The sequence below is a fragment of the Stegodyphus dumicola genome, chromosome 8 (genome assembly GCF_044657685.1).
Source record: "Stegodyphus dumicola isolate Sdum_Otavi_A_Nest chromosome 8, ASM4465768v1".
Taxonomy (NCBI): domain Eukaryota; kingdom Metazoa; phylum Arthropoda; class Arachnida; order Araneae; family Eresidae; genus Stegodyphus; species Stegodyphus dumicola.
This window is the reverse complement of record NC_140775.1, coordinates 153,845,848-153,867,365: the sequence shown is the minus strand read 5'-3', so window position 1 is coordinate 153,867,365 and position 21,518 is coordinate 153,845,848. Positions and strand designations below refer to the sequence as shown.

Sequence of the window (21,518 nt, the reverse complement as noted above, 5' to 3'; positions counted from 1 at the left end):
ATTCAGTAAATTTAATACCATTGTGGATGCATATAAGACGAAATTTTCAATTTCTATTCCTTTCTGAAATCATCCTGATCAGGCAGCTTAATATTAAAGAATACGTTTAAGAGTATTTTTTAACTCGTAAAGCAATGGGAGATATATTTGCTTAATTTTATCTCAAATAACAAGATTAGACTTTTAATGGCTTTTCTTGTAACTTACTTGATATATCAAACTTATATACGTGGGCACATCTTATATGTAAGCCCCTTTTGTCTTTCTGAAAGATTCTTAAAAGACAAAACTTTTTCATATATGACACCATTATGTTTTGAGACAATACGGTATTTTATTGCGTATTTCTGTATATTTAAAAGGGGGAAAATTTGAAAACTGAGGTAAGAGATTTCCTTTTAAATCTCTAGTCATTTCAATTTTGATCGATACTGATAATATAACATAATTTTAAAAATAATTTATTATATGACAGTAATGTAAATTTAACGTTAAAAATCCTTAACAGCAGTTTTTCATTTGCTAAATATAGAATGATATATAAATGGAAGTTTTATTTGATAAATATGAAAGGTATTTTAGAGAGTTTCATGTTTTTCTGCAATGGGTAACACTATAAACATCGGTCTTTTGCTACAAAAATACATTCTCAAAATATGCTTATGGTTTTCCATGTATAGCTTATTCGCAAATATTTATGAAGCAATTTTAAATATTAGTTCTAACTTAGGCGGAAATTTCTGCCATGTTTACAGTTTTCTCGCGCTCCTAATTTTTTAAATGTATACAATGAAGTATTTATTATTTAATTAATTTTTTATAACTGCATTAATAGATGGTACATTATTTGCAAAGTTTTGACACGATATCACCTTTTTTACGAAATGAAGGAAAGTAAAATTATTGTTTATTCTTAAGCTACAAATTTTGAACAAGGCTGACATATCTAGGCTAAATTTTATAATGGTGCCATAAATATTTTTCATTATTCAATAACAACTATAAATTTTTATAATTACTTAAAAATCGTAAAAGACTGGATTATAAGGCACTGTGTTTAATAAAAATAATATAATATTAAGAATGGCAACTTTTGATTAAAATATAGATTCAAAATATTATTTCCTGACGCACTGCAAAATCTGAAAGTAGCACAGTCTATTGTAAACGAATTTTTCAGGATGCACTTTTGGATATAATTTGATCTGATAAATAAACATTAATACAAGGTGATTATGTAATTCAACAAACAATCTCTATACTGCTTCATAAAATAGATAACTTATGATGGGAGTCTTCTTTTATAAAATACTGTGGTTTAATGTTGCAAACGAAGTTTCAGCTTAAGTTTGGAAATTAATATAGAGGGAAAGTTAAAAAGGAGTCTTTCAAAACTAACAGGTTAGCATATGAATAGCATTAGGGAAGAATATAAAACACATTTCAGTATACATTCAGTATTTATTTCACAATAAGGAAACATTTTTCACTATATAAATAGCATAAGGAAATTTTCAGCATATGATTCATATATTAATATATCAATTTCTTTAATCAACTTTCGATTTCTTTAAAAAACATTAAAATTTAAAAACTAATCAATAGAAAAAATGCAAATAAACAAAAAGTAAACATATTTAATTAAAATAAAACTTTAACAAACATTCTCTATTCGTAAAAAGCAAATTTAAAGTTAATTAAATTTTAAATTATGAAATTTAATTGCAAACAAATAAATGATTAATTATTGCTGCGAACTAATCTACAATATCATTTAGATTCTGAGAGCATATATAAATTACGTGAAAGTATCAAAATCCATGAATAAATATATAATTCCAAAAAAATTTTTTAATCCTAAAAAAATTTTTAAAATGTATAAGTGAATAATTGTTGAACAGGCAGGAGACAAACTTATCAAGGGAAGTTGCCTCTAAACCTAACTCTTCAATTATTCAATTCGTGTTTCGTCATCCATGTATTCAGAATTTAAATGATATTGCAGATTAGTTCGCAGAAATAATTAATCATTCATTTGTTTACAATTAAATTTCATAATTTAAAATTTAATTAACTTTGCTTTTTACGAATAGAGAATGTTTGTTAAATTCAAAGTTCATTACTTAAATCAATGCGCAAGAGAATTATTTAAATTTAATTTAACTTAATGTTTATTAAAAGTAAAAATATTATTTAACTAAAATATTTATTCTTTTTAATTAAAATAAAAATGTATTTTTTATTCACGAGAGATGCCTTTGACAAGAATTTTTATGTCTGTTATGGAACTTGAAGGGCATCAAAAGAACTTTTGAAATCTGCACTGAGATTGAACTTATTGAGATCTGTAGTTTTCAAAGCTTTATTTTTTTTATATGAGACAAGGTTGGTTTGTGTAAAAAAAAAAAAAATCTAAAATGAGAAAAGATATATATTTTTTTTTACTTTTCAAACGAAAATATCAAATGCTCCTCAGCTGACTACCTCCTATCCAACCTTTTTCACATTTTATATGATTTTTAAAATTATTTGGATGATTACTCCAGGAACCAAACCTTTTTTAGTAAGATCGGTCAAAAGTACGCAATTTGTCTAGTAATTTAATGGGGAAAAAAAAAAGAAAAAAGAAAGACATGAAAGAAAAATAAGATATTTACACCAGTTTTTTTTTTTTAAATAATATTGTAATTATTTAGTAAAATCATATCTTCTTCTATAATGCATATCAGATTACTTCATTTTGTTTAAATTGTAGAAGATATTAAAGTTAAGTAAAAATTTCAAATTACCTTCGAATGCCACTTCCAGATACTTTTACAACAGGTAAACGAGTAAGCAAAAAGTTAACATTTCTAGTCTCCTCTCCTGAAATTAAGCTCAAACTCTATACATAACTGTAAATAAATTAAATGAATATTGTAGAAAAAGTAGAAATCTTCTTCATTAAAATTTCTGAATTTATGTGTTCATTGATACTGGACTATCAAAAACAAATTGTGTGTCTTTCAAATTGCAAATTCATAGATATGCAAGAAATTCATATTATATTTAATTGTAGGGAGTTATGAAACTAGCATTATTTTCAATATAAAGACCTACATTCATTTAAGTCATAAATGTAAAGACCTACATTCATTTAAGTCAATCAGAGTTTTTTGTCTGCTTTCTAAACATTTGTCAATAAAATAAATATAACTCAAATATTTTTATATACAAATCAGAAAGACCAACCAGATAGCCATTATCTATACTGTTTTAATGATTTGAAGCATCATAATATGCATTTTTGTAAGACTCATTTGATAACACTGTAGTTAGCTAGGTCAGTAGTGAAACAATCATAGATGACTCAATGCTAAAGAAAAAGATGCAAGAATTCTGAATACAGTTGAGAAAATTCATAATTATCTGATTGTTTTATAATTCTACATTTCCTATGAGCTATAATTTTTATTGCAATTCTTACCCATTACAATTAGGAATATATTAATCCTAGAAGCATTTGAAATTCATTTAAAAGAAATTCAAAACAATTTAGAGAAACTACTATTTTCTACTTTTATATATGTATTAGTTTTCAATAACAAGAGGATTTCCCAAAAATTTTGGTTCGGTTTAATGCAAAATTAGAGCACAAAATTTAAATCATATTTTTCGTATCAAAACCCTAGTGCTAAATTCCATAAAAATAATTCATTTTATGATGAAACTGAAACATTCGAAGTTTATTGCAAAAGTTGCCTTCAAGAAGCAAAATGATTGTGTCACAGTATCAATGCGAATTCGTAAATATTACTAAAATGCATTACTATAATATGTAATATAATAAGGACTAGTAAATACGGACAATATACAAAACGAATAAGGACTATATGTAGTCCTCTGAACACGCACCATCACCACTACACTTTATATAAAAATTAGTCATATTTTAACAATAAAACGAAAAAAAAGTTTTTTTGAGCAATCCAGCACTCAAAAAAGCATGTGATTCGATTTTATACAAGTATATAGTATGAATCATAGCCAACATGCTAATTAAGCCTTACGTGAATATTAAAAACATATCGAACACATATCGAAGTATAAGAAATGGCTAACTCCATGAAGTTATAAACTTCTATGCAACATTTTGTTCTTTTTGTTACATGCAGATGCAATAATGAACATCGTAGTAGAGTTTTTATGGCTGGGAAAAGAGATAGAGAAGCTTTTTTTCCCTCTCTGTGAAGTGTAAGAGGAAGAAAATGTTTAACGTTGAGGTAAAGAAATCCGGATAAGCAATTAGTATATTTGTTGTTTACAGTGGTGTACATAAACTCAATTCTACATTTACCTAATAACACACCTCTCATTGACTCAGCTATTTCACAGTATATCTTTGCTTATTATTGTGAACTGAGAAACTACAGTTAATTACGGATGAAAAAAAAAATAAGATTTGTAAAATTATTAAAACAAAAAGATAATTTTGTTTGATTTAAAACGTAAACTATGGAAATTAACATGCCTTCTTTCAAGATACCTTTTTCCAATAGTTTAATGCCTAGACGCACTAAATACTTTCATTTTTTTGAAACAATTTCTTTCTGGATACTTTAATTAAAAAATAAGCATGCACGAAGCGAACCCGGATTTTAAAGTTTAATTATCATTGATATTCAAAATCATATGTTTCTAAAGCATATATGATTCATAAATATGTATTCATATGATTCATAAAAATGTTATATTTTCTTATTCCAAAAAATTTGTCATATAAATACAAAAAGAAATTGTACTTGAAACGTTTCAGTGAGTGAAAAGAAAAGACAATATAAAATATGTACAGTTTTTATCCTTGAAATCTATATAAAGGAAATTCGATTAAGTTTTTATTTCACAAAATTTTATCTTTAATTAAAAATCTACAAGAAAAATTAGTCGCTTCAAAGTTGCTAGGCAAAGAATCGCTACAAAATAGAATCTCACTCAGAAATATTAATTTTAATTTCGCTACGGATTTTTGGCGAGCATAATTTAAGATATTCTGAAAATTAAGAAATACCGGAGAAAACATTCAAAATTGTCTTAGAAAGTTGACCACTGTAAGTTCAACAAGTAACTACAAATTTTCGAATAAAATGTATATGAAAAATTAAATAATACTTTTAAAGTGCTAAATAAGAAATGTCTAAATCTAAAAGTAAATGTAGGCAACCCTATTTAAAGCGACTACTCAAAATTCCATATCTTTTTAATCTTGAGTGAATGTGGTGAACTTGCGTAATGATTAAAAACCAATGTTTATTATTCTCAAAAACACTGTTCGTCTTAGAGGGAGATAGTCACCAAGAATGTTCACTGCAAATATACATTATTTCTAAAAACAAAAAAAAAAAAAAAAAAAAAAGCTGCATGAAGATTTTCGTGATTTTCCTAAAGTATAATGTGCATATGAACCAGTTCCTGAGAATGTACTCCACAAAGGAATCCCACCCCTTAAGCAGATAGCCGTAGTGTGCTTTGGCATAATCTAATAAATCCAAATCCTACTGAAATATTATGCATAGCTGGTTTTCTTCATAACTAACAACTCGTCATTCAAGTAACTGACTGCACGCCGTGCATGAAAATTTTAATGACATTTTAAGAATAAACTGAAACAAAACAAGAAATAATTTTCGCTATAAGAGTATTAGACTTACAAAAGTGAAGAAAATAATCTCAAAATTAACTTAGCAATTTTTTTTTAAAAATAAGGTTATGCAGTTACTTACCTTCCTTTTTCTAATCTTTTTTAGATAATACTTTTCATAAAAAATTACCAGTAAAAACTTTATAAAAATGATTTATTAATGACCATTCTTAGTTAACTATGTCGGTTTAAAATTCTATTAAGTGCTATAAGTTGCATTAATTTTCTATGCTTAAGTATCCTTCTTACTTTTTCAACTAAAATTTATTAGTTAATAAAAAATATGAAAGTAAAAATTATCCTTCTTTCCATCTTGCGCTCACAAATCATTATGGGAATATCCATTTACAGTTATTAAAGCCTGAAAAAAGCATATCTGCGATATTATCTTCATGCAATGATTTGTAGATACTTTATTTTTTACCACGATATTTTCGACGGCGATGTTTTTAAACTGCGAAGTTTTTGAACCGCTTTATTTTCGACGACGATATTTTGTACGACGATGTTTTAGAACTGCTATGTTTTCTCTTTGCGATGTTTTCTCCCACGATGTTTTGTAGCACGACGTTTTCGCCTTGCGTTGTTTTCTCCGCGACGTTTTCGTCCGCGATGTTTTTGCCGCGATGTTTTCGGCTGTAACCGAACGCTAGATATGAGACCTGACATCACGGCAGCATTATCATAGTACTGTGTTCTACAATTTGTTAATGAAATCTGATCGGAATTTAATTTTCTAAAATTGTACTTTCAATTGAGACTACATCTTTAGCATGTATTTCAATAAATCCTAAAAAAGATTCTTTGATGGAAACTTTTCTGTTGGTAAAATCAATATCTACATACCTAAAGACTTGCGACATTTGTTCTGAGTAATATCAGGATTCAAATCAAATAAAAGTCCGTAATATCTATTTCTTTTGATGTCACTTATTAGTTGATTTCGAACTATGGATGCCAAAAGATGAATAAATTCATTTTGGATGTGTGGTGATAGGTATGAGACAGTTCTTGGCGTTTCTGAGATATTTTTATATGAGTAGTTAGCAGTGGATAAAACTGAGCTACAAGTTTAAGTAAAGATAATAAGTTTCCGACATTTGTACCGTCTTGAGGCGCTAGATTTTCAACATGACCACGTTGGAAGAATTTGTATAATCAGATACTTCATCCAAGCTAATATCCGTTGCAATATATTTCGCCACTAGATACAGTTCTTTTTCAGACTATACAGTTCATACATTTTCATTTCAGGTATACAGGTTTCATTTCAGACTGTATATTTGCTTCTAATGATTCATCGATTCTCGTTTTATTAATTAATCTTCTCTCCACTTCTTTTCACATTGTAAACGATTTTCGATGAATTTGACTTCTTTCATGGCTAATCAATTTATCTTTTTTCCTCCATTTATTAAAACCATATGCTGTTGCGAAAGATGACTGTGTAGAGGACTTTGATGTAACAAACACTAAACAACAAAAGCAGTACCCTGCATTATTTTTTGGTGAATATAATAACCAAGATCGGTTTCTTTCAGTTCTTTCTACTTCATTACCGATCCTTCGGAAAAAACCAAGATTTTGTCATTAGATGATTAGTTGATGTTGCTATTGCATTTAGGTGTGGTGTATTTAATTATGGCAAAGCACACTAGGGCTATCTGCCTAAGGGGAGGGATGCCTTCGTGGAGGACTTTCTAAGGGAAACTGGCTCGTATACGCCCTATTGCATTTAGAATAGATTTGTTTTGAAATATGTCGGATCCACGAATAATCATTTCGGTGCGAAGATAGTTCGATATTATTGGACGATTATTAGAAAATTTTAAATAAGCAACATCGTTGAACTCCAGAACGTCCGGAATTGCAGTGAGGGTTTCTGTTGCATTTTCTGTACTTATTAGGTATGGACATGGATTTGGGACTTCTAGTATACTTGGGCCCCCAACTTCATCATCTTTAGAGTATTTTATTTGTTGTGATGTGTTATTCTCATAAACGTTTAGCAGCAATAGAAATACAATTCAAATCTGATTTTAGTTCTTCATCCTTCTTAACTTCTGGTTTTTGTTTTTACGATTTGTTTATTAAATATAATTCCATTCTTGTTTTGGAGTTCTGAGTTTCTTTTTCTTACTCTAGTTTTCTTTTTCGATTCTGAGAACCGCTAAGTTTTTTTATTGGCATTGACATGGTCTAAATAAAAAATAATTTGTGACAGTTGCGGGAAGAGAAGTTATTAAAGAAATAAAAAGTCATTAAAGGCAATTACATACAATTAAAAATGGAAAATCTCTGCAACTATTAGTGATAGGCAGGGCTGGATTTAAACTTGATGAGGCCCTAAGCTATTTGAAAACTGGGGCCCTTTATAATTCTGTTATGCTATATTTTAAATTTTTTTGGGGGGCCCTAAACTATAACTTGTGTAACTTACACGTAAATCATGCACTGGTAATAGGGAAATGGGAGTTGCATTTTTGTATAAAGTTTGTAGGATTCTCCACTGTGTAATGCTAAGTTAACGTTGAAAGTGAAGAATCTTAAAGAGTTGATAAACGAATAATCGCTTGAGTTCGTGTGACAGGAAACAATAAGATAGAAGGGAAAAAGAACTCTTTATTATTCAAATAAGATTTAACAGAACTCCGTGTTGGAGTTATACAATAAAGCTGACATTTGGGCTTGAAAGAAACTAAGAATTAAACTAAACTAATCTTAAACTAAAAGAGATATAGCCGAAGCTATCAAGATTCTAATAGAGTTGGCCCCTTAACGCTAATTGACTGCAAAGCTATCAAGGGCCTAAAGTACGGCCGAGCGTAACAATAGCTTAAGAGAGAGTAGCCTGAAAAGGCGGACGCGTGCTAACCAGAATCTCTGGTATCTCTCTCGAAATACCCTCATTTGCGGTCAGGTCATAAATTTACAATCCCTTTTTTCAGGGGGAGAGCTGACAAGGAGCGGACAATCTCGCTAGGGATCTTGAGAAAATGCGGGGGTTGTTTAAACATCTAACTTCTCTACTTTCAGTTTTATACACAGGAAAATACAAATTGAATTCTTCGAATGAATGCAATTTTGTACAATGAAAATGTATTACTTAACGATAAACTGTAAGATAAATACCATCTTTTTTTAAAGCCATAGGTGTAGAAAGACAGATATTTGTTACACGAATGAATTTGTAGTAAATATTGAGTTTTTCATTTCGAATGCTATGTTCCATGTATGCGAAGTAGCTGAGTATGTGAGATAATAGTCATAACCGAATGGCTTTCAACCTAAGGACTGTTTCTCAATTACATTGTGGTCGCTGCTTTTTGGTTAATTTTCTAATGGCATATAAACAATAATTGTTTTTATTGAGACTTATGAATAAAATAACGCAAACTAGACTGCAGAAAATTCCTTAGAATAAAGTTAAATAATACTGAAATATACATTATTGATGCACTTTTGTGTTTTATATGTAGTAGTATTAACTACTACTATAATCCTTAAACGGAATCCTTAAATTATATATATCTATGTATAGGTATATATAAATGGAACCAAATATAGAATAAGGTATAAAATATCTTTACTATACAATGTTCATTACCATACGTATATTTACGTAATATCAATATAAATAGTTAGTTAGGTTTCGTACATATATAATTTATTTTTATATTTTGTATTTTTTGTATTAGATTCAGTATTGTATGCGTATCTGAAGTTTAATTTGTTCTCTTTTTGGGTTACGACTTTAAGTGAGAAAGAATTGTTAGGGCCCTCATAGGGATTACATTATATACAATCAGTTAGGATCCGACTTTTCCTTTCGTTTAATCATTATATATATTGAAATACTACTTAATGAGTATACATAAAATATAGCAGTTTTTAAGCTACTTATTTATATATCTATTGTTTGGTCTGGTTTGTTTGATTATAGCAAAGCATTCGACGGTTATTTGCCTAAGGGTAAGGGTGCCTCGTGGAGAACTTTCTAAGCAAAACTGACTCTTATGCACGTTACACGTGGGGAAAACGTCGAAAACGCCAATACAGCCATCCCCGTCGATCCGGATTCGAACCCCGGATCGACTTGCCAGAGTTCAACGACTTTACAGCTCAGCCGCTAGTGAGCCACACACACACACACATCCACACATATACATTAAATAGTATTTACATGTTGTTTATAAAGTATAATTGAGCGCAATTTAATCATAAAGAGTTAGAAAATATTCTACGGAATTACTTCACTTCGTAGACTTTTTGTTAAGCTTCACCATATTTCTTAAAGAGAATCTCAATGCTAGTTCCATTTCCAAGCTGTTTATGTACCTTATTTTTCATGCTTTGAATTATATTTAGAAAATTATTTCACTTGGTTATAGCTGAAAATGCAGTTTTTTTATTTTAGAATTTAAGGGTAAGAAGAGAATTATGCCTTTTTCTAATTAATTATTCTTGAAGCATTTCAATTTTTTTAAAAAAAGCGCACATTAATACGAATCACTGAACTAAAGTGGTCGATACAGGACAGATTAATTAGCTACTAAATTTTGATTTTCGTTGAGTAAAAAGGAATTCATCCGCATTCTATAAGAAAGCAGATATTCAAAAAATGTTTTTTTTCCTATTCTCGCAGTCATAATATTTTTCTTGAATATTCAGTTAATTCATATTCAAATATTCCAATCCATTACAATAAGTAATAAATCGATACAGTAAATAAATAATTAAAATAAATTAAATGGAATTTTAATTGATTTTAATTGCCATTTTCCCTCTGATAAACCCCTCTTTAGAGTTCAATAACAGTCGATCAGCTTTTGTTGGGGGTTCATTTTTCTTTATGGTATGCGTACGTTTTTATGTATGTATTATGCATTGCTCATACTTGTCAATTGCAGCTTTTAATATCTTTTGGAAAAAAATCAATATGAGAATCCAGAAAATGATTCTTAGCGACGCTAAAACTATTATTAATAGGCACTCTCATGCCACAGTGTTTAAAAACAAATCCCATTGTTTAAAGGTAGATTCTATGCTCATATTTTAGTCTAAAATTAAAAGTTGCGAGTCAAAAATAAGGGGGTTGCTCTTAGAAAGCCTCAATTAGAAGTAGTTATAGGAAATGTTAATCAATACTTATAATCTTAAGGTATGTAAATATGAGCCCATTTTCCTTAGAAAATTCTCCATGAAATTATGCGTAGCCAACCCTCATATGTTTTTCCATATTCAACACAAAATCATTCTTAAGATGATAATTAATTAATTTTATGTTGGATGATACAAAGCTTTTCAAAAACTAGGATGCTTTCCGTAAACAATTAGTATTAATGAGCGCTGTTCAACTGGAATTGGGTTGGATTATTTGTTTATAGCAGTGGTTTTCAGCCGACTTACATGTACCTGTTTGTATTGCTCAGAGGGGGGTGGAAGGAAATTCCTGAACGAAAACAATGTAATAATGAAATGTTAATAAACAAATAAATATAACTTTTCGTATCTTATGTAATTTGTCTCCATTCTGATACCATGTGCATCATTTATTTCTGATATACTGATACTGAATGAGACCTAAAAACACTTTTTTTTTTTCAATATATCACCCCTTATGATCCCTGACACAGCCGTTTACTTTCCCCTTCCGTAATTAACGTCAGTCTCCTGCTCTCGACCGCATTTGCCAAGCCACCTCTCTCTCCCTCAGACAGTAAAACTTTGCGGTTATTTACTACTCTTCCTCATTAGTATTCAGACATGATTCTAAAACTATGTTCTGTCCGGAAGTCGTTAAGTTGAAGTTAAGAAGCGATAGGAAAGGAAGTTTAACTCAAAATTTAACTATTAAAAAAATTAACTTAATCCTTACAAGCTAGCTACTGCGGAAATTTGAGAGCTCTAGACTTGAAAATAGAACATTGGGGAGCTTAGGTCAATTAGTGTTTAAAAGGATTTATAAGCCTCTAGTATTAATAATCCCTTTGATTTTCCATTGTTATAAAGTATTTGAACTAAAAAATCTTTTGTAGGCTATTCCAACACTAGAATATATTGCATATGCTACATAAAATAACACTGTTCTTAAATTTCAATAATCAACTAGCATATAATAATAAAACGTTATAATGCGTAAAAGATAGTTTGGGTGAAGGTAGGCTTTCAACTGATGCAGAAACTGAATGTTAGCTAAGTACTAAATTCACATTATGATAATTATTTGTTAAACAATAATACAACTACTTTAACAGAATTTCAATTAATTATACTATTACGAAGATAACTTGCAAACAAGCACAAATACAGAGTTGTTGAGTATAACATAATATAAAGGTAAGATTATACAGAAGAAGTCGATTAAATATGCCCAAGTGCATAATAATGAAGAAAAGTTAGTGAAGGGGTATAATGCTATCGTTATTGTCACGTTTACTAAACAAACATGGCTGATACTTTTAGCAGCGAGATTGAGATTAATTGGAAAATAACATTTAAACCGCACTACCCCTTGAAGAACGGTAGTTAAGACAGAAATAAAAGTAAATGAGAATACTAAATAAGCCTAGCATGGCTGTCTTCGTCCGAACAAAATTGAAGCACTGGTATTTTTAAACTGAAAGTCAACAATAACAATTTCTGGACTTGGAAAAGATTCCCATGCATTCTTCCGTCTCTCATAAACACACTAACAGCAACACCACACACCACGTGATTTGCTGCGGTGGAGTATCCATGGACGGTGCGGCTGTGAGAAAAACGGGCACGAAACTTTGGCGGAACGTGGTTATCGCATAACAATTTCAGATGCATTACACTGTTCACTGAATAATGGAATCGCCAAGTTGATGTTAAAAAGTAAAAGGCATAAAGATTTCTATAGCTATAGTTTCATCAAGAAAATAAATAATTAATTATATTACAATAATTATTAATTTTAAATGCATTTTCCAGAACTCGATCAAAATAAAAACTGAAATTTTCCGGAAAATCTTGTTTGGAGACAATTTGGCGCCGCTGCATCATGCACCCCCTTGCCCTCTTGTCGCTACGCCACTGGATACGACAAACCATTATATTCTTGGCACAAATCAAGGCTGTTGTGCCTGTGTTTTCATAAGAGATCACCACGTTCCATATTGATAGACCTTTCCCATACAATTTTTCTCCCCCACCAGGAATCCTGTGTTTTTGTTTACTTAATTTAATTAATTGTTGATAATTTTCTTTGAATTTTCCCTCACTGTTGTCTTTTATACTTTACAATAAGCGCCGTTCCTAGGCCACTAGCCGCGTACTTTTCTAGAATTCCCGCCCTAGGTTATTGGCTGCCCGCATACTTTCCTAGGATTGCCGCCCCCAAAATTAAAAAAACAAAGTGCTCAATGATTAATCAAATTTTTGTTTCATATTCACTAAGTACTTACATATGACAAATTTCATACAAAGCACTTACATATGACAAGTACTTAATGAATTTAAAATGTTTAGTTGAGGTATCACGAGAGTCCGGCCGCACCTGATTTTCTCTGCTCGCTTACTTTTATGCACTGCACCTGTGCTAGGAAAGGTCTTAATCTGTAAAAATCTCATTGAATTAAAATAAATTGGTTTTTGTAACTGCATTTTTTCACTTGGTTGCTTAATTTTCGATATGAGTATATATCTGGCTGCATTAGGAATTCTTTTCGTGGTGGTGGTGGGGATTTTAGACTTAAGGGGAACTTTAAAGCGCAATCGCAATTATTTTATCTTGTAAAAAAAACGCCTTTAATAAAGTTAGATATGTTTTGTAGGTTTTAACTTACCGTGGATATTATGATGAGAATGCAGAATGGGTCCATGTAGAAGGCATCCAAATAGTGGGTTCTGTGAGTAGTATATCTTTAGCTGGCCGTCATACACTGAATATCAGATTCACCAGCATTATGCGCATTTGTGCTGTTGAGTAAGTTTAATCTGTAATTATAATTTTACTTGTATTTGTTTTATTGTATAACTTAATTTTTAAAAAGTTTTCATCTTCATAGCACAAGTTAAATTATGTTGAAAAATTGTAAAATCGTTATTTGATTTATTGTATAATTACTAGCTTCAAATCTTCTTGTTTAAGTGTAAAAAAATTCAGCATGCCTGTTTGATTGTGTAGTAATATATACATATGTGAACTTTGCAGACATCTGAGTAGGTGCTTAATTATATTTTCTAATAAATATCACTCATGATATAATGCATTCAGTTTCTGAAGAATAATGTTAATTTAACGTATTTAACAATATATTTAATCTTTCCTCTGCATGCATGCTAAATTCCGACCCATCAGCTGCTTTTAGATCATACATTCAGGCCTATAGGCAATTTGTGTCTGATCACTGGTTAAATCAAATATTAACATTAAAATTAATCAATTAATGATGTTAACTGATTTATTCTTTAAAAATATAATGTCAGTTGATTAAAATCGTTGACATTCTGCCTCTAATTTAACAAAATTGACAAGACATGCAGTAAATATCGCTTTATATTAAAAAAGGAAAAGCTTTACATGAATTTAAATGAATTTTTATATTTCTGTACATAAAACATATTTTTATAATTTTAGTATTTTTGTTTGTCTTTAAAAAAGTCCTGTAGTAATCTTTTTAAATTAATGCATTTATGATATTGCAGTTATCCCTCCCAAGAGCAGCTTCGCACTATTTATTCTCAAATTATGGGCCCTGTTTTAAAAAAGTCTTTAAATGAGCATGTAGTCTGGAGCAATTATTTGAAAATACAACATCTGGTTGGATCCATGGTTCAGCTTTTAGAGGCTGTAAGTATAAATCCACTGTTATATGTATAATATTAAAATATTAATACTCTGCAAAACTGTAATGCCATCTTCAAAAGTGTTAAAATTCTTACTTTATTTGGAATTAAACATTTAAAGTGTACAATAAACTTTAAAAGTTAGAAAAACTTTTCTGTCATTTTCAGAAATAATTGAGTTTTATTCCCAAAATTCATTTATATTTTTTCTTATTGTATACAACACAGAAAGAATTTTTCCTGTTGCATTCAATTTTTGGAAAAGTATGCTGAAAAATACTGAACTATTATTTTGGATGCTTGATTGCTTGGAATTATGATATTTCTTTATTAATGATATTTCTAGAATTTGAGTACCTTAATACTAACCATGCCTTGTAGTCATACACTGGCTTTCAAAAGTTAAGTGTGCACAATTAAAATCAACAAAAATGAATAATTAAGGCTTTAATTAAATCCAAATTGCAAATGAATGTAGCAAACAATTTTATGCATGAAATTATGCAAGTATTATATATTAAAGCAACATTATGTACAGAAATTAATGTAATAATTAATTTTTGTAAATTATATGATAGCATCACATTCAGATCATTAACATATGTTTAAAACTAAAAACAAACAAACAAAACATACACTAGTAAGGTATGTGACCATGCTGGATCTTCACCTAGACTTTACAACAACTGCCTGTATTTTTAATGAAGTGATAAACGGTTGCAGATGCTAGCAATAGCCATTTCTCCATTAGGACAGTTTTCCAGCAACTGTCTAAGGCTTGCTGGAGGTAAACTTGCAGGGACAGCACATCCGAGGACATTCCAAAAATTTTCAGTGGGATTAAGGTAGGGTTCAATGGGATTAAGGAAGGTACAGTGGTCATACTGTATAATAAACTGCAAGTACAGGTTAAGGATGTTGGCTGAATGCGGATGGGCATTACCATCCACCAGGAGGAAATCGGGAAGACTCATAACGAGGTATAGGACTTCATTTCAATACCGCTGTATCTGACCCTGAATGTGATATCCCACTAAAATTTCAGTCCATAGCATCATGCTACCACTTCTGAATGCATGGTGCTCGATAATGTTCTGGGCTTGATTCCATGTACTTTGTTTTCACCAGGCTCTTACATACTTATACGAGGAATATAAAAGCGAGGAAACCTGGACAAACCTGGACTTTTCTGTGAACAAAGTGTTGCACTATTTTGAGACAGTCCAGTTGAGGTGTTGATAACATCAGTTTAATTTAGCCCCTCTGGATTTTGCAATTAGTAAAATTCAAATACTTGGGACTTCATGTAAAGCCTGTGGTGCATAGTAATCACAGTATTGGCACAGTACCAAGTGATGCTACAATCATGGAAGTAACAATAGTGTAACAACTATGAATGTAATAGTAGGTTGCTTGTCGATTCTACTTGGCTACTATGGCAATATACCAATCTTCAGAGGTCAGCCAAGGTAAGTAACTCTTAGTTGGGCACAGGTCTCTAGATAGATGTTTGACTTATTTTGAATTATTTTTCATATACGAGAAATTACCAAATGAGCATTGCCAAAGGAGGGAGTGACACTGTAGGGAATTTTATGTTAATTAAACAGTCAATTTATAATTTCAGCCTTTACTGTAACTTCTTTTTATATTCCTCGCTAGAATACAAATGAGGAGGCAGGTATTTAAAACGAGGGTTTTGAACTGTAAGAGAGTGTCTTCACATTCAAAATTCTGTTTAAGAGTGTTGTTTTTAACCTTCTTATGACTTTGTTTCAAACATAGCGCTAATTTATTTCTTGTCTATTAGGGTTATTTCACTTAATGTTATTGGACCTAACATTACCAGAACAAGCCTAACCCTACAACATCTTGGATTGATTTTCCTGCTTTAATGCATCCGATAGCATACCAATGCTCATAATCTGCCATTGGTCTTCTTTCAAATCTCCATTGAAGCACAAATATCTCTGAAAGTTATCGTTTGAAAGCTATAAACACTTCATATCGATATTTAAATGAACCTCCTCAAACTTTCAGAATGCTAGTATGAATTTTGGGAAAATTAGTTAATCCTATTGATTTCAGTAAAGTATATAATAAATTACTTCTGCATTTTGTTCATTAAGTGTTTTATGTGTTTTAAATGAAAGCTTACTTTATTGAAACTTTTATTCATATTCTGCTGTTTAGTCTGAATTAATGCTATCAATCAATTATTCAACTGAAGAATCATTTTTCAATAACAACTAATCCTTCTTTTACTTCCAATAATTCTCTTATTATTCTTCACCTTATAATAAAATATATTATTTCTCGTTATTGGAATTAGAGAAAAATGTATTTAAACTTATAACAGATTGCAACTAATTTTAAATGCTAATCAGTCGTTAAACTTTGCTGTTTCGGAGACTGATAAAAGGAAATTAACAGCAAATACAAAATGTATCTATAATGAAAAATTGCGTCATGAAACATTTACAATTCAGTATATTGAGAAAATTCGGTTTGAACTTTTACATCATTTGTACATAAGTTGCTTAAAGTTACTTTACAATTTTGCCAAAATTTCCTCAACATCCAGTCTCTTGGACTAAAACAGAATTTCTGTTTCTAGATTAACTTAAAACAGTGGAATAAATCATACTTAAATTCACAGCTTCTTGCTACTTAACAACAACTGCAATGACTTCAGATAATCATGGTGCAACATATATGACTAGAAATCAAAAGTAAGGAATTTAAATTTAAACTAAATCTAAGTAGAAATAATGCAAAGGCTATGCAGAGATATTTAAAATGCAAGTTAGAAAAAAATAATATGGCATGATGACATCATAACCTTGAAACTATGTTTTGAAGCAATACGCAATGAAAAACTGATATGTTTCACATTCTGCATATTTTTTAAAACCTTAGAAAATCACAATTTTTTAAACCTATAAAAGTTAATATTTTTACATTGATATCTTTTAATATTTTTTATTTGTTTCAAAAGTGGGTGAAAGTAATAAATTTTATAATCTGTGATAATTTCAGAAATTTGTAACTGATACAATTTTAAATGTTGGTTGAAATTTTAAAATAATGAATATTTAAGGGCCCCCCATACCTGCCCCACCCCACCCCCAGGAAAAGAGAAGTCATGCTAAAATTTTGTGCAAATTTCATTAAAAATACTTTTTTTTCTGCCCTTTCCAGTAGAGCAAACAGTTAAATTCTGAGATTTAGTTTGTTCATTAAATGAAGATATTTGTAAAAAATCATTTCAACATTAAATTTTAAAAAATCTAAGTTGAATTTTTAAAACTTTGCTTCACCACATTATACTGTCATCCACAAACAGTGTGCACTCAAAATTTCAACTCAGTAGCTTGATGGAAAGGAGTCTAAATATCAGTTACAAACATTTAACCGGTAGTGACAAACACAAATAAAATCTTATAAAAATGGAAGAGTTTTAAATGTTTTTGTTTATAAAACTCTTCAATACAATATGAATATTTTATGTAAATTAATTTTTTAATACACTAATATAAATCCATATTAAGAATTAGTTAAAAGTTCATTTTTTAAATTAAAGAGATTGGAATTTGTTGGCAAAAATCCATTATTTGAATATTTGTATTATTTAATTTCCTATACAAATAATTTGCTAAAATCAAGATTTTCTTAAGTAATTAGAATTTTTAAGTCATTTGCTTAGTTTTTTTTAGTTCAAGACATGGTGGAGGGGAAATGCAGTTTTATTTTGATTCAGAAACCTTGCATAATCTCAATATGTTATTAAGCATATATAAGTATACATATATATATATTTCAGATGCGTGTTGAATTCAGCAATGATATGTATGGAAACTGCCATTTCACTCCTGTAGATTTAACTCGATGGGCTTTGTCACTGTTTCGTTATGATCTTGTTCATGAAGCTTTTTCCACAGAGAGATCTCCAGATGGTTTGTTAAGAGCGTGGACTTATGAAGCTTGTCGCATATTTTCTGATAGGCTTATGAATTACGAATCAAAAGAAAAATTCAACCACATTATTTCTAGCATTCTGCGAAAAGAATGGGGAGCACCTGACATCAGTTCATTAAATGGTAAGATGTTTGCATTTATTAAGTAATTGCAAAAAAGATCAAGAAATAAGAATGAGGGGAAAATACTGTTGTACAAAACATCATTTAGGAAAGAGAACAGAGAAAAATACATCATGGTACAAAATATTATGTTTGAAAATGCAAGGGCAGTAAAACATTGCAATAAGGAAACATCATTAGACAAAATGCCATGTTGGAAAACAAAGCAGCTGTAAAACAGAAATTGAATGCTATACATCTAAAAACGGAATTCTGCAAAAAAAAACTCTTATAAGTGTAATCTTGTCTTTTGTTAATGGGTTTATTAAAAAAACATCCCACCGTCCCACTCTGTATTTTAAACACTACTTAAATGTGCAGTTCACAATTATTCATAAATCCTTTTGAATGCCCTTGATGTTTAAATAATTTTAATAAAGACTTACGAATAATCATATAATAATTGGTTCTGTTCTGTTATCGGGACTAGATTCAGAAATGTATGTATGTATACATATATGTATGGTTACATATATTCATGCATGCATGTATATATGTATGAATGTGTGTGCATGTGTGGTTATGGCAAAGCCTCAAGGACTATATGCCTAAAGGGAGGGATGCCTTCGTGGAGGACTTTCTAAAGGAAACTGGCTAGTATACACGTTACACATGGGGAAAACCATGAAAACGCCCATGCAGCCACCCCAATCGCGGGATTCGAACCTCGGACCGAACTACCTGTGTTCAGCGACATTTCCGCTCGGCCACTGGTGGGCTACATGTATGAATGTATGTATGTTTGTGTATATTCACACACACATGCATGAAGGCATCCATACATACATAGATGCATACATACATGCATATATTTCTGAATCTGGTCCAGATAACAGAAAAGTACCAAGGAATCTAATGTTTTATTAACCATCCAAAAATTATTGAAAAACTCCATACTAAAACTTTTGATATGCTGTATAAAAATAATCATAGAAAGCAAAAGATACTAATGAATAATTTTAAGCTACACATTCAAAATACCTAATTCAAAATACCTAATTCAAAGCTAAGGAACAATAAAAAAAAGGGAGGAACTATATTAACTTTCTCCATCCAATTAAAGAACTCAAGACAAAAACATTATTATATCTGTAAAATTTATTGTTGTACCTTGTAGAATCATGTTTTATAAAGTTCTGTGTTTTTAAATAAATAAATGCTTGTTTCTGTAATCGACTGTACCAAACCTGTATATGTGTGTATAGTATATACAGTCAAAAGTCGTTAATTCGGACACCCATTATCCGGAATGATCTATAATCCGGACTTCAAAGCTACAAACTTTCAAACTTATGCGTCGCGTTGACGCATGCGCATAAGACCTTTATGGCTACGAATACGCGTGTGCACGTGCGCAAAATACGTTTATGAATGCGCGTTTAATGTATAACGGACGGTATAAGCTAAGCTAAAATTATTTAATTATCTATTTCAGTTAATGTTGCAGATTGCGTTGTTCCTTAATCTTCGAATTGGATCCGGCTTATTATTTTTTGCAGACTGTTAGAGCAATTTTATAAAAGTAAGCTTGAACTTCCAATTATGTCAAATACAATTTCTGATATATATTTACTAATATGTAAAGGATCTACAAAGCGAAAGTATGTTTCGAAGTCCATTAAACAAAAAGTGGAATTGCTGCAAAAAATGGATAAAGGCATATCCTTTGTTTATCTAAACTTTAACGTTTGTTTATGTAAACTTTGTTTATCTTTAACGCCACAGCGCCGCGCAATGAATTGGAAGTTGATCTGTCAGCACTATCCTTATCTTCAGGGCAGATGTTTTTATTTTATTTGGCTTATAATTCCTTACTAAATGTAGTATTTCATTTCGATGTACTCCGTCTTTGATATGATTTAAATCAAATTCCTCGTCATTATAATTCGCTTCTGATAGTCAAGAAAATGACAGAGGTTATTGAAAACGAAAAAATTTCGATTGACAAATTAGTCTGTATTCTCGACACAGCAATTATAGGACTTGAACAGCGGAACTTTCTTACTGAACAAGAAATTATGTCTGTTTATAGAATTAAAGAGAATGTATTATCACATAAAAAACGAAGCAACTTAAAAAACTTACATTGAAAGAAATGTTTAATAAAGTAAACAAATAAATATTAAGCTTTTTTTTTTTTTGTAAATTTTGATACCCTTTAGATCATAATTGTTCTTTATTTCATAAATTACGGTTTCATATTTTTGATTTTATAATTTCTGCATGCCATCTTACCAGATTTAAACTGATGATCTATAATTCGGAAAAATCGATAATCCGGAATCGCCAAAGTCCCAACAAGTCCGGATTAACGACTTTTGACTGTATGTATATATATATATATATATCCCTTACCTGCCTTAAAAGTCCTTACCTAGCCTTTATTTTTGCAATCGTTGGACGTAGTCATGTACTTCCATTTTCTGAAATGCTTTAAATGACAAAAATATTGATTTTTGGCAATGTCAGAGTTTTAAAAAAAAAATTAAATTTTGACATCTAACTACGTATGTAATAATAGTTTATATATGTATTTAGTCCACTAATAAATATTTAACAACATTTAATATCACTTTATTGTTCTAAATATCTAACAATATTTAATATTAGTTCCAAAGAGAATATTTAATAGGCTACAAGGTGGTGTCCACATCAGACTTTTTTTTAAAAATAATTGTTGTTCTGAATGTCTTTGTTATAAAAGCAATCCCTTTTTTTTAATTGCAATATTGTATTATTGTGACTATTCTTCTTTCCCTGGAAGCTGTAACTTATTGTTAGATCTCAAATACTTTTTCTAATTGTTTTAGTTTCTATTCTGTAAAAATTTATGAGACTTGTAAGTGGCTGTAAATTGTTAGTTTAAATCAGTTTCTTAATGTGTAATG

The 21,518-nt window shown here is 30.1% G+C and overlaps 1 protein-coding gene across 1 annotated transcript in view; it reads left to right on the top strand.

Moving 5' to 3' along the window:
- Nucleotides 1-21,518, top strand: part of btv (dynein cytoplasmic heavy chain beethoven) — a 256,105-nt gene that overhangs the window by 145,386 nt on the left and 89,201 nt on the right. Inside the window, exons 41-43 of the mRNA XM_085822605.1 lie at nt 13,477-13,628; nt 14,351-14,495; nt 18,315-18,591. Of these exons, the coding sequence (XP_085678731.1) occupies nt 13,477-13,628; nt 14,351-14,495; nt 18,315-18,591 (574 nt within the window). The remainder of the gene's footprint in view (nt 1-13,476; nt 13,629-14,350; nt 14,496-18,314; nt 18,592-21,518) is intronic.